General features: G+C 48.8%; 1 protein-coding gene across 2 annotated transcripts in view; it reads right to left on the reverse strand.

Moving 5' to 3' along the window:
• The window catches only part of LOC135813146 (calcineurin-binding protein cabin-1-like), a 60,593-nt gene that overhangs the window by 7,507 nt on the left and 40,059 nt on the right, over window positions 1-13,027 (reverse strand). For both annotated transcript variants that reach the window (XM_065326365.1, XM_065326370.1), the window contains exons 37-47: window positions 12,527-12,592; window positions 12,152-12,263; window positions 10,905-10,963; window positions 7,211-7,265; window positions 5,335-5,391; window positions 4,460-4,675; window positions 3,987-4,088; window positions 2,213-3,043; window positions 1,188-1,316; window positions 552-583; window positions 221-349 (exon numbers count right to left, since the gene is read on the reverse strand). In XM_065326365.1, the coding sequence (XP_065182437.1) occupies window positions 221-349; window positions 552-583; window positions 1,188-1,316; window positions 2,213-3,043; window positions 3,987-4,088; window positions 4,460-4,675; window positions 5,335-5,391; window positions 7,211-7,265; window positions 10,905-10,963; window positions 12,152-12,263; window positions 12,527-12,592 (1,788 nt within the window). The remainder of the gene's footprint in view (window positions 1-220; window positions 350-551; window positions 584-1,187; window positions 1,317-2,212; window positions 3,044-3,986; window positions 4,089-4,459; window positions 4,676-5,334; window positions 5,392-7,210; window positions 7,266-10,904; window positions 10,964-12,151; window positions 12,264-12,526; window positions 12,593-13,027) is intronic.

A 13,027-nucleotide genomic window follows, 5' to 3' on the forward strand; every position in this document is an offset into this window, starting at 1 on the left:
ACGTGATGCACCCAATATAACCGGCGTTCGGCTATCCGGTTCCCTCGTCTATCCGGATACTTTTGTGGGAAGTGGATGTGTGCGGTTAAGCGAGGTCTGACTGTAGCACAATACTGGTATAGTTACTACTATTACTGCCCCCCCCCCCCACACACACCACGCACACGCACGCACGCACACACACACACATACACACACACTAACTTAGAGAACACCTTACTTGGCCTGCTCTGGTTTCTTGTGCAGGTACTGGGCGACGGCCAGGAGATGAGTGGTGTCTGACAGCTCCACTAGTACGTCCTGCAGTAGAGACAGCGAGCGGTTGATGTGGCAAACAAAACTGCCCGGCCTGCAACAAGAGAGCAGAGAAGAAAACACAGGAAACTTGTGAAAAGAGCAACGGATGCGAAGATGATTGTTCACACGTGCAGACTTAACACTTTACAGCCCGATGAATACACTCTCCCGTGATCCAATGAGAAGGGGGGGGGGGGGGGCAGAACAAAGGCATGCTTTTATGTGTGCACACTACCTTGCACTATCGGCCTTACCGTTCCAGCTCTTCAATGGGGCTCTTCCAAAACTGGATAGGAGAAAGAGAAAGACAAACAAGTACATGAGGAAAAGTAAGGAATACTGAATACCCTGGCAATCGTTGCAACAAGAGAGTAAAGTACTTTGGAAGCACCTTTTAAGATGTACCAGTGGATTACATCATGCGTGCAGAGGTACGAACAAGGCTTTTACCACCCGACAAAATATTGACTATACAATCTCATATGAGGACTCGTGAAAGTCAGGGGCACCTTAGATTTTTACAATCGCATATGTCTCTGTTCTGGACCGATGTGTCAATAAAGGACAACATCTTCACACGTCGAGCACAATCTCTACACAGACCGAGTATCACAGAAGAAAGAGGAGAGCGAGAACAGAGTCAGTGCCCATGGTAGCCATGATAAAACCAAGAATGCGTTATTCCCAAGACTCAAGTACTGCATCATGCAGTGGCGGATCCAGCGATCTCTACAGGGGGGTTTCCAGTATAGTCAAAACTAAATAGCTGATACATGTACATGGACACGCATATGGTTGCCAGTAAGTTGCCAGAATTTAGGGGGTTCTGCGGAACCCCTGGATCCGCCACTGCATCATGCCTCGTCACCGCCGCCGCGCTGAGACTGTACCTGGAAGAAGGGCGCTTTCAAGCGGAACAGGGAGCACTGCGGCAGCTGGGCAGTCCACGCGTCAGTGCTGCCACCACCACCGCCACTGTTGCTACCATGCAACAGCAGGGCACGGCTGCGCTCTAAATTCTACACAAGACAAGCAAAAGCACACAGTAAAATCATTTGTGAGAACTAGACCGGGTCTCTAGACCTATTCTTAAATATTTGACTCTTATTACTAGACACTCCTTTTCATTTTGTTTTCCCACTCTCACACACACACATGCTCAATCAATTCTGCCATCGTGAGTCCCATTCGAGACGGATACGAGAATAATGATAATAATAATAATAAAGACCTGGTCTTGTGACTAGGCATTATCCTGCCTGTTAATCGGGTGAGGTAAAAATAAAATCACAACAACAGTTCACCCGTTTCCCGTTTACGGCTTTCCCTCAAACCTATAAATAGTCCATAATATGTGCCACTCTTCCCATGGTGATATTACCGTAAAAGTCCGTAAATAAGTACCTGCCCGAAAGAAATACCCCCTTCATTCTTTTGGCTCTGTCTGTTGAAGTCAAGTCAAGCCCGATAAACATACTACCCGAAATAAGTACAGGTACGATGCGCACATGCAGTGTGTAGCATGTACATCTACATGAAAATGACTTCTCCACTACACACAAGTCACACAAGTCACACAAGTCAGTGTCTGAAAGTTAGTTTGTGCCTGAAAGTCAGTACCCGCCCGAAAGTTAGTACGGGCGTGGTCACTAAATTCGAAAGTAAATACGTACTTATTTACGGACTTTTACGGTATGGTAAGAGTGGCACGATTACAACACGTTACAAAGTTCAACACAGCGCAAACACTGTTCACAGAGAGAGAGAGAGAGAGAGAGAGAGAGAGAGAGAGAGAGAGAGAGAGAGAGAGAGAGAGAGAGAGAGAGAGAGAGAGAGAGAGAGAGAGGGAGAGAGGCTGAGAATGTACTCGCCACAAGGCAAAGAGCCAGAACCCCGACATTACACGGATGCTAACCTTCTTCTGCGGGTCGGAGTAGTAGAAGTGAGCGAGTCGGTAGACGGTGCGATAGTGCCGCGAGAAGCCGCGCGCGCACAACGTCAGCTGCCCAATGCACTGTCTCAGCAGCCCGGCTGCAGACGAATCTGCACCACTATCAGCCGTATCTTCGCCGTCGTCCGCCTCCAGGATTGTGGAGCAGGGAGCTGACGTCCCGTTGCCACTGCCAGCAGCACACGTCTTGCTGTCAACGCTGGTGCTGGACAGCGTTCTCTTGCGCTTTCTGCCCGCGCTGGCGTCGGCGGCACAGGCGCCGTCTTCTTTCGAGCCAGCCTGAGCGGAAGGCTCGGGTTGACTGTCGCCGTCGTGGCTCGAGACTGAGTCCTGATGTTGACTGCCGTCCCCGTCCTTGTCCTTTTCCTTGGTTTCGGCAGAACTGGCGGACGATTCGTGCGATTCAGACCGTCCGCTCCTGCTCCGTGTGGCAATGCGACAGGTTGGTGCGATGGCCGCCCCCACTGCTGCTGCTGCTGCTGCCGTGGTGCTTGTTGGCTCTGTCGTGTGCTCCTCTGAAGCAGAGGGCGCACATGAATGGGCATTCACGGAGTCTTGGGCTGTTGCTGCCACGTTGCTTGCTGCGGATGGCGAGAAAGGCGGAGAGCCGACTTCGGGCAATGGCTGTTGCGATGTCGAAGCTAGCCCGGCTGCACTGGCGGTGGTAAGGTTTGCCACGGCGAACGGTAGCATTCTGGCTTTCTTCAGGTAGGTGCGGATTGTGTCCAGCTGCTCTGCATCCGCATCGCCCTTCAGAAGTGCCTTCAGCATGATCACATGCAAGCGGTAGAAGATCTGAGCAGCACAGAGAATGGAATGAAACAGCAATTACAACATGCTTGCTAACAAAGTACTGTAAAACCGGAAAGTCTAACGAGTCACAAAGTCTAACGTTTTAACAACTAATTTTTTCGTTATTTAAAAGAAACCTTATCGCGAACCCGGTTTGAGATGTCTGTCTAAAGATGCGAATACAAATGGGTGGCTAGGTAATCATTGTTACACTTTCTGCACGTCATCATGCCAAAACTACAAAAACTACAAAAACATTAAACTTTTTGGTCGCTAAACTTTCCGGTTTTGCAGTATGTTTACCAGTAAAGTATACTCATCAGATGATTCCACCATTCACTACAGCACTGCTCAATGAAATCCAGCAGCATCACTCGAGTACGCACTGGGCGATGCGCGCCCCTAGACCCGTGAACACTGGGCTGGGAAATGATGCAAGGCGCACGCTTGAGTGACGTGACTGGATTTCATTGAGCAGCACTGCAGTACACAGACATATACAGTCAGACCTCGTTTATCCGCACACATCCGTTTTCCACAAAAATATCCGGATGGGCGAGGGAAGCGGATAACCGAACACCGGTTACGTTGGATGCGTTACGTATGCTGTAAATCTGTAACCCGCTATTTTCTTCCAGATGACGAGGGATTTGGATAAATGAGGACCGGATAGGCGAGGTCTGACTGCAACTGAATACAGATATCAGGCTTTAACACTGCAGATTCACACCGAAGATGTGTGTTCCAACTACCGGTGCATGCACTAGACATGGTGCCGAAGTGCACATTGAAAGATACCCCGCAACCAGAATAATACCATTCACAGCTGAGCATGACCACTAATGTTGGATATCCAGTTCATCGTCCACGACCAAGCAGCAACAGCAGCAGCAGCAACAGCAGCAATAACAGTGGTTGCAGCAATGATGCATACAACAACACCTACCTCAACACTGGACAGAGCAGCCAGGTTCTCGGTGGTGTTAGCAAACGACACTCGCTTGTAGTGGTTGGCATGCACTCCCTTCAGATCCAGATAAGACTGGGCCTAGAACAGCAACGGCAAACACACACATCAATGAACAAACACACACCGGAGAGCAGAGTAATTTCCTTTGCAGTTCTACAGCCAAGCCAATAGCACTTTGAATTTTTTAAATCCTCACAATGGCCTGTCGCCAAAAAGAGCAGTTGAAAGTGGCTGATTGCATTCGGTGCAGTGATACAGCAACAGCAAGCACATATTAGCTCTCCTAAAAAAAGTATATAACAAGTTATGAGCAAAATTAGTCCATAATTATTGTATTGTATTGTATTGTATTTATCCGGGCATATCCGGACAGCTAGCAATTCGATATTGTTAGATCTGATCAGTGAAGATCAAGAGCGACAGGCCAAACAGCAAAGGTAGTCACATACCTTCATGCAATAGTTGAGTGACTCGTGCAACGCTGCGCCGGTTTTGTACGCTATTTTGGCCAGCATCAGGCAATGCAGCCAGGTGTCCTCTTCGTCTCCGTGCAGATCCAGGCAGGCCACGAAGCACTCCCTGGCCTGCGCCAGTAGCATGGACCTGTCGAGCGTGACGCCAGCTGCGCCGCCGTCGTCTCCAGAGCCCGACACGCTGGCGTCACCCTACACAAAGCATACACGTGTATGTACGTAGAGAAAACAACGGCATACAGTCAAAACCTGATTCGACATACTTCGAAGTGCTCACAACGGAACACAGGGAAAAGTACTTCCAAACCGCGCTGCTGCAATCAAGCGTGCCAATTTTTCGTCAGCTGAAAAAGTATGTACTGCACGATAGTACGTCTTACACACTGTAAGCGGTGTTGACTGCACTGGTAGATCAATAACCAGGAATGGCCGTTTGCTCTCAGGCACAACATCATTATAGTCCAGGTGGAAAGTAGAAAGATAGCAGCTGGACTTGCCCCCCCTCCCCCCCCCCCCCCCCCCCACAGAGAAAGAACTACCGTATTTCCGGAGTGTAAGCCGCACCTGTAATTCACCCAGGAAAAAGTCAGCGCGGCTTTTAATTTGCTACGATGGTCAAATTAACAGTGATAAATAGGGCAGATGCCTGTACTTCGCGACGAAAATATCTGGATGCCGCTTATACTCCAGTGCGGTTCATACTCGTGAAAATACGGTACCACATGTACTATTGGCTTGAAGTCAGTCACGAGTAACCTCATTGCAGGTATTGAAAGCTTGCACAGTGTGTAGGCATTCAGCTCCTTGATTGGCTTGAACAATAGATGGCGCGCAATAATAAATCTACTCACCTGTGATTGAGAGTAACGCGACGACAGGCTGCTCAGGCCGTATGCAAACAGTCCAAACTAAACGCCGCGCACACAACACGGAGACACCAACACGGGAGAACACACACACACACATCAGTCATTGGCACTACAATGGGAACCGCTGTGGCCCGGAATATACTATCACTATCACCGACGCCTGGAGTACTGAAGTAGTTGAAATCTTTAACATAACACTACTGTTGTGTGAAAAGAATTCGGGTGGACACACCCATTCCCATAGCGCTGCACATCACATCCGAACCAGTTCCGTTATTTTTACAACGTTTCGGCACTTGGCCATCGTCAGGTAATAACAAATGTTATTACCTGGTTCGGATGTGATGTGCAGCGCTATGGGAATGGGTGTGTCCAGCCGAATTCTTTTCACAGATGAAGCTGCAGGAAGCCTCACGGACATTGTTGTGGACATTGAAATCCGATGGAATGACCGGGGACGGCACCCTTACTGATTTCACCGTGTATGGGCAACATTGAGGATGTGACACGTCGCAGGCAATTGGCCGAGGCTGCCTTCCGATCCATGTGGTCGCTTTGGAAGCGCCGAGGACTGATCTGAGAGCCTCTGCGTATGAGGTTGTACTGCGCCTTTATCATGCCGATACTTCTCTATAATTCAGGCACCTGGGGCCTGACGGTTGTTGTCGAACGCTCCCTGGACGCTTTCCATAGAAGGCAGCTCAGGTCACTTCTTGGCATCACATGGCCACAGAAGATTAGTAATTTGGCGTTGTATGCCCGATGTGGAGTGGAGCCAGTGTCGAACTTGATCCGAAATTCACGCTGGAGTCTATTCGGGCATGTGCTTCGCCTGGGTAAGGACACGCCAGCACGATTGAGCATGGAGCAATACTTTCAGGCACCCGAGGGGAGGTCCGTGGGAGGCCGAGGGTGACACTACCAATAAAGCTCCACACCGATCTGTCCCAGTCGAACAATGGGCACCTGCGGAGTGTTGAGGACTTGCGCCGTCTGGAGTGGATTGCTGTGGACCGTACAGCATGGAACGCGCTGGTGAAGAGTGTTTGTGCACACCCTCGTCATGAGTAGAAACAGCCATGGCACCCTTATAAACTCATAACAACCATTCTATAATAATATTACTATTTGAATCTTTTAATAGTTATCTGGCAACTCAACCTCATACGTATAATTATCTGGCCACCCATTGACCATGATGCTACATGAGGAGACAATAATGATGACCTTTTTTCCAATGAGACCAATTTTATGACGCTCCATGTTACTGAAGGACAAACTTCGATTATTGGTTTTGTAGAGCCCCATTCTCTAGGAGCTGTCTACATCTGCTTTGTTTCAATGTCCAGCATAAGCGAACGTGTGGATCAAGCATAACTGCTTGGTTGACGCTGCCGCGGGAATGCGTGTAATAATAATAATAATAATAATACATGCACTGTAGTTTATGTACACACTGTAAAATGGACCAGCAGTGCTCACGACTGCAAGGCCAGTGCCCAGTAGCCGCTTGACTTCTCAACATTCAATGTCCGCGACAGTAGTAGTATAACTGGGTGATTAGCGGGTTCCTCTTGTCTCTCGTTATTATGTATCCTCACAATATTGTGTTGCATTGTACTGCAAAAGAACACTTTCCCCCCCAAAATAGGAAAAAAGTAGATTTCTAGTTTTTCTTTCCCTGATATGTGATAAGCTTCCTGTCTCCAAGAAAGTTATAAAAACAGTAGCACTGGGTGATTAGTGTTATTCGACGTGTTCCACGCTGCACAATTCAGAACGGCACAAAAGCAAGCCACAGAATGACAAAGCGGAGACGTGTTCACCGCCGCCAGAGATCTCTTGTGATGGTAATTACCTGCTCCTGAAGGCAGCACTTGTCACCGTTGAGCCTACACGCTTGACTGTAACATCTGCACGTACAAGGAGCACAGTTTGGCAAAGGCTTGATGTCCATACCAGCACAGGTCCAGGCAAGGGATTCATAACATGAAACCGTAACACACAACAGAGTAAGATACAGTCAGACCTCGCTTAACCGCACACGTCCGTTTTCAACAAAAAATATCCGGATAGGCGAGGGAACCGGATAATCAAACACACATATTGTATGTATGCGTGGCATACGCTGTAAATCGGCAACGAACGATTTTCTTCCGGATGGCGAGGGATCCGGATAAAAGAGGACCGGATAAGCGAGGTCTGACTGTATCCATACCAGCACAGGTCCAGCCAAGGGATTCATAAAATGAAACGGTAACACACAACAGAGCAAAACTATACTGTAGAATGATTGATACTGATATATGTTTATACAAATTTCGACGATTGTCTCTTCTTCAGAATGATAACAACCAGGGGCACAGACAGAAACACACATGGCCCTCTACTATCCGGGGCATCTCGGCAGAGGAGGGTGCTTGCAACTCAGGAGATTCGGAAAAAAAGGGGAGGGTGGGCCACATGGACAGGAGAGTGCTACAAATCAAATTGCGCTGCAGAAAACGTTTGGCAAAATACTACTTCTGCAAATTTGGCAATAATTTCATTTCCGCTCAAACTGGTGCTTGCATGTAAATGTGCCGCGGTGAATTTCCAGCATGAAATACACACACATATCTTGCAAACTTGAATTGGGGACACCTTCAAAGGTGCATGTAGTAAGTTGCAAAGCGAGACATTTACAGAAAAATGCCTGGACTATTACATGTACTGTACTTGCACGCCTGGGGCACTATTTTTTGTCCATCACAGATGGGGCAGTATTCAAGAGAGGGCACTATTTTTTTATTGCTGGTACATTTGCATCATCCAGCATAAAACAAAGAAAAACAGAGCCTAAAGTGTACTGTAAACGCTCACGACTCCACAGAAACGGGAACAAGACCTGCGATTTTGTTCCTGAAAACACCAATGCAAAGCAATGGCCAAGAACATTAGCAAAAGAACACCAAACTTGCACATGGGCTTGGTTACAAGACCAGGGGGGGGGGGGGGGGGCACTATTCAAGAGAGGGCTTTATTTTTCACTGGCTCTTGCAAACTACAGTCCATTCCATATAAGTGTGCACTCTTTTCCAGTCAAAGGGCCAATATAAGTGTGCACTCTTTTCCATCCAGTCAAAGGGCCATTGTGTATGCCCCATGGATTCTACATGTAGGCCAGCGCCAGCCTAACAGGGGAATACCCCACGTGGATGCGTTGAGATGATCAATAAGGTGCATGACTTCTTCAAAGACAAAGCAGCGGCGCAAGAAAATGCACGGAAATCAGCCAGCAAAGCGAGCTAAAAAAATCAATTTTCCATTTTCTCGCTCAAATTTGAACAGATTTTGATCCGTAAGAAAGGTTTGCTCCCCACACCGGAGCTCGCGCTATTCCGCCGACTTTACTTGACACTTGACTGACTCACGACTGCCATCCAGAGCACACGAGAAGTCCATCGAACCTTCGACTCGGCAAACCTGCAAGAAAGCACCACTCCCTGCTCAATACACAGTGTTTCGGGGAATTCACCCCTCATCAGTTGAGCTTGAGTAGGCTGAGGAAGATTGTGCCTGAAGAGCACCACTTATATAGTGCTCTCCAGGCACAAACATCACCAGGGATACAAACTTACAGAGACGCTCCGCTTCCAGCGCGATAAACACCTCGTGAACACCAGATAGCAGCGTGAGTCAGTGTCGCTCCTGGACAGTGAGACAGACGTCGAGGACCCTCGGTCATTCGCAACGCTGTCACCTCCAAACCAACTAGTCGCAAGCCCGCGCTGGGCACAACAGTACGAAGTAGTGGTTGCGACTTCGGCGATGATTTGTAAGAAAGGTTTGCTCCCCACACCGGAGCTCGCGCTATTCCGCCGACTTTACTTGACACTTGACTGACTCACGACTGCCATCCAGAGCACACGAGAAGTCCATCGAACCTTCGACTCGGCAAACCTGCAAGAAAGCACCACTCCCTGCTCAATACACAGTGTTTCGGGGAATTCACCCCTCATCAGTTGAGCTTGAGTAGGCTGAGGAAGATTGTGCCTGAAGAGCACCACTTATATAGTGCTCTCCAGGCACAATCTTCCTCAGCCTACTCAAGCTCAACTCAAGCTCAACTGATGAGGGGTGAATTCCCCGAAACACTGTGTATTGAGCAGGGAGTGGTGCTTTCTTGCAGGTTTGCCGAGTCGAAGGTTCGATGGACTTCTCGTGTGCTCTGGATGGCAGTCGTGAGTCAGTCAAGTGTCAAGTAAAGTCGGCGGAATAGCGCGAGCTCCGGTGTGGGGAGCAAACCTTTCTTACAAATCATCGCCGAAGTCGCAACCACTACTTCGTACTGTTGTGCCCAGCGCGGGCTTGCGACTAGTTGGTTTGGAGGTGACAGCGTTGCGAATGACCGAGGGTCCTCGACGTCTGTCTCACCGTCCAGGAGCGACACTGACTCACGCTGCTATCTGGTGTTCACGAGGTGTTTATCGCGCTGGAAGCGGAGCGTCTCTGTAAGTTTGTATCCCTGGTGATGTTTGTGCCTGGAGAGCACTATATAAGTGGTGCTCTTCAGGCACAATCTTCCTCAGCCTACTCAAGCTCAACTGATGAGGGGTGAATTCCCCGAAACACTGTGTATTGAGCAGGGAGTGGTGCTTTCTTGCAGGTTTGCCGAGTCGAAGGTTCGATGGACTTCTCGTGTGCTCTGGATGGCAGTCGTGAGTCAGTCAAGTGTCAAGTAAAGTCGGCGGAATAGCGCGAGCTCCGGTGTGGGGAGCAAACCTTTCTTACAAATCATCGCCGAAGTCGCAACCACTACTTCGTACTGTTGTGCCCAGCGCGGGCTTGCGACTAGTTGGTTTGGAGGTGACAGCGTTGCGAATGACCGAGGGTCCTCGACGTCTGTCTCACCGTCCAGGAGCGACACTGACTCACGCTGCTATCTGGTGTTCACGAGGTGTTTATCGCGCTGGAAGCGGAGCGTCTCTGTAAGTTTGTATCCCTGGTGATGTTTGTGCCTGGAGAGCACTATATAAGTGGTGCTCTTCAGGCACAATCTTCCTCAGCCTACTCAAGCTCAACTGATGAGGGGTGAATTCCCCGAAACACTGTGTATTGAGCAGGGAGTGGTGCTTTCTTGCAGGTTTGCCGAGTCGAAGGTTCGATGGACTTCTCGTGTGCTCTGGATGGCAGTCGTGAGTCAGTCAAGTGTCAAGTAAAGTCGGCGGAATAGCGCGAGCTCCGGTGTGGGGAGCAAACCTTTCTTACAAATCATCGCCGAAGTCGCAACCACTACTTCAGATTTTGATCCGTTTAAAAAAAAAGGAGCAGCAAGCAAGCGTGCATTCAATCAGAAAAAAATTGCCTTGTATTTGTACACAGTCGTATGATGGGAGCATGTAATAACAGTGCACATTAATAGTGAATGGACTGTAGGGCACTATTCAAGAGAGGGCTCTAATCGCGCGAGTACGGTATATATATTTTTTGCCATACTGGAGCACCTTACTATATTTTAAAGTGCTCCAGTATGGCATGAGGCCTGCCGCAGAGCTCAACCCCGGACTTACAGTACAGTCGGCTGTCCCTGGCGGCGGACGAAGCGAGCAGTATTGCCCAGAGTGTCCAGCTGGAAACGAACACACAGTTCATCACAGACAGCAACAAGAACGTTGGCTCTCACGTCATTGTCACGCAGCAGAACAGAACCTAGAACCTAGGAATTGGTCGAAACAGCGCTGTACAGAGGGAATTCTATTGGCCAATATCTACGACAACTTGGAGTCGTGTTGCAGGTGTGAATGAGGTCGACCAGATAGCGCATGTGGTGGAGGTGAAACAAATCCATTAACCTACCGTGATGTCGCGTATAAAAGCAGGTGCTTACGGCCGTATAAGCCAATGTCAGTGCTAGTCTTCTATTCAAGTCAGGCTACTATTCAAGCCACGTATCTCTATGTATGTCAACACTAAACCAGGTTTATGTGCTGACAGTGTATCTTAAAAATCATGATTGTATTCAAAACAGGCTTTTATACAAGACACCACAGTAAGAATACAAATCAGAATAGTAAAACAGTGCGGAGCTAGAAGCTAGTAGAAAGTAGAGACTGCGGGGAACGGTGGAAAAGTAACAGCGGGCGAGTGATTTACAAAAAAATGTATAGTACATTAGCCAAGAGTACTGGGACTCTCGTCTGGCTGGATTGGACATTGGCAAGCTGAAAGACTACTGCCATCTCCCAAATCTTCGGTGTACTTATTTTTTCGGTACTTTGGGTGCATCTCTTTCATACCTGAAATGTCAATAGCCGCACCAACACACTGATACACATAATACAATAGGGAACTGCCTCTCTGTACCTAACATTTCTCTGTTCACCTAACCTGATCTTTTGGAGAGCACTATGTAAGTAATGCTCTTCAGACACAATCTTCCTCGGCCCACTCAAGCTCAACTGGCGAGGGGTGAATTCCCCGAAACACTGTGTATTGAGCAGGGAGTGGTGCTTTCTTGCAGGTTCGCTGAGTCGAAGGTTCGATGGACATCTCGTGTGCTCTGGATGGCAGTCGTGAGTCCGTCAAGGGTCAAGTCAAGTCGGCGGAATAGCGCGAGATCCAGTGTGGGGAGCAATCCCTTTCCTTTTTCCCTCTTACCTAAAATTTCTGAAATTAAAGTAAACAGCTACAAATGAACATGCCCAAGTGCATAGCACGCTAAGCCAATGGTCGCTTTTCAAAAACACTACATCCACACATGTACGCTGTCAGCACAGAGGACTGATGGTGCCACTGTGCGAGGCTAGAGCGGACTCACCGAATTGACGCGCTCCTCGATGCGCTGCGATTTGGCCAGCGCCAGGCCGGCCCAGGAGTCAAAGCGTCCCGGGTTGTAGCACAGGTCTTGCATGTAGCACTTGGATGATTTCCTGAAACAACAATGGATGCGGAGAGTGCTTGAATACTACTATACAGCCAGGTCCCAAATGCCTCCTGTCGCTTCTAGCCATATTTTATACAACAGAAAAGTGGTAGCCTACATAGATGTAGTATGTATCCTGCTACCCCCAGCACCTTCACCCCCCCCCCCCCCCCCCCATCCCTCCCCACCGCCATACCAGTGGCTGGGCCCCGATACACGTGGCAGGCGCAGCACAACAGGCACCGTCACACAGACTACGCATGTGCTTACAGATAGTCTGCATTCTTCAGGTGGAAGTCGCCGAGCAAGTGATAGATCTCGGAAACCACCGGTTGCCTGCAGGGAACGTAACACACGCCATCATCATCACACACAACTCAGCACAGCAAAACTTCACAGGGCCGCCTCGGTGTACTCCAACACAGCCTTAAACCACTTTATGTCTTTAAGACTGGTTTGCAAGTACCCTTGTGGATAAGGACCTCGGGTATACCAACAGCTCATGAATAACGACACAATCTCCAGGCCTAGTGACCACTTGACTGCATCCTTTCAACCTCATGAATAATGGCACTATCTTCACACCTACAATATAGTGACCAGTCGACTGCATAAATATACTATCAAGTTTCAACACCACTAATTAGGTGAACTCGCGAATAACGACTCCTTTCTCATGCACGGTCGAGTATCGTTACGGGCAACGCTGACCGTACATTGCAAGCAAATGCACACACAGAGCACTGCTATGGCAAGGCGAAAGAGACACAT

Source organism: Sycon ciliatum, chromosome 1 (genome assembly GCF_964019385.1).
Source record: "Sycon ciliatum chromosome 1, ocSycCili1.1, whole genome shotgun sequence".
NCBI lineage: Eukaryota > Metazoa > Porifera > Calcarea > Leucosolenida > Sycettidae > Sycon > Sycon ciliatum.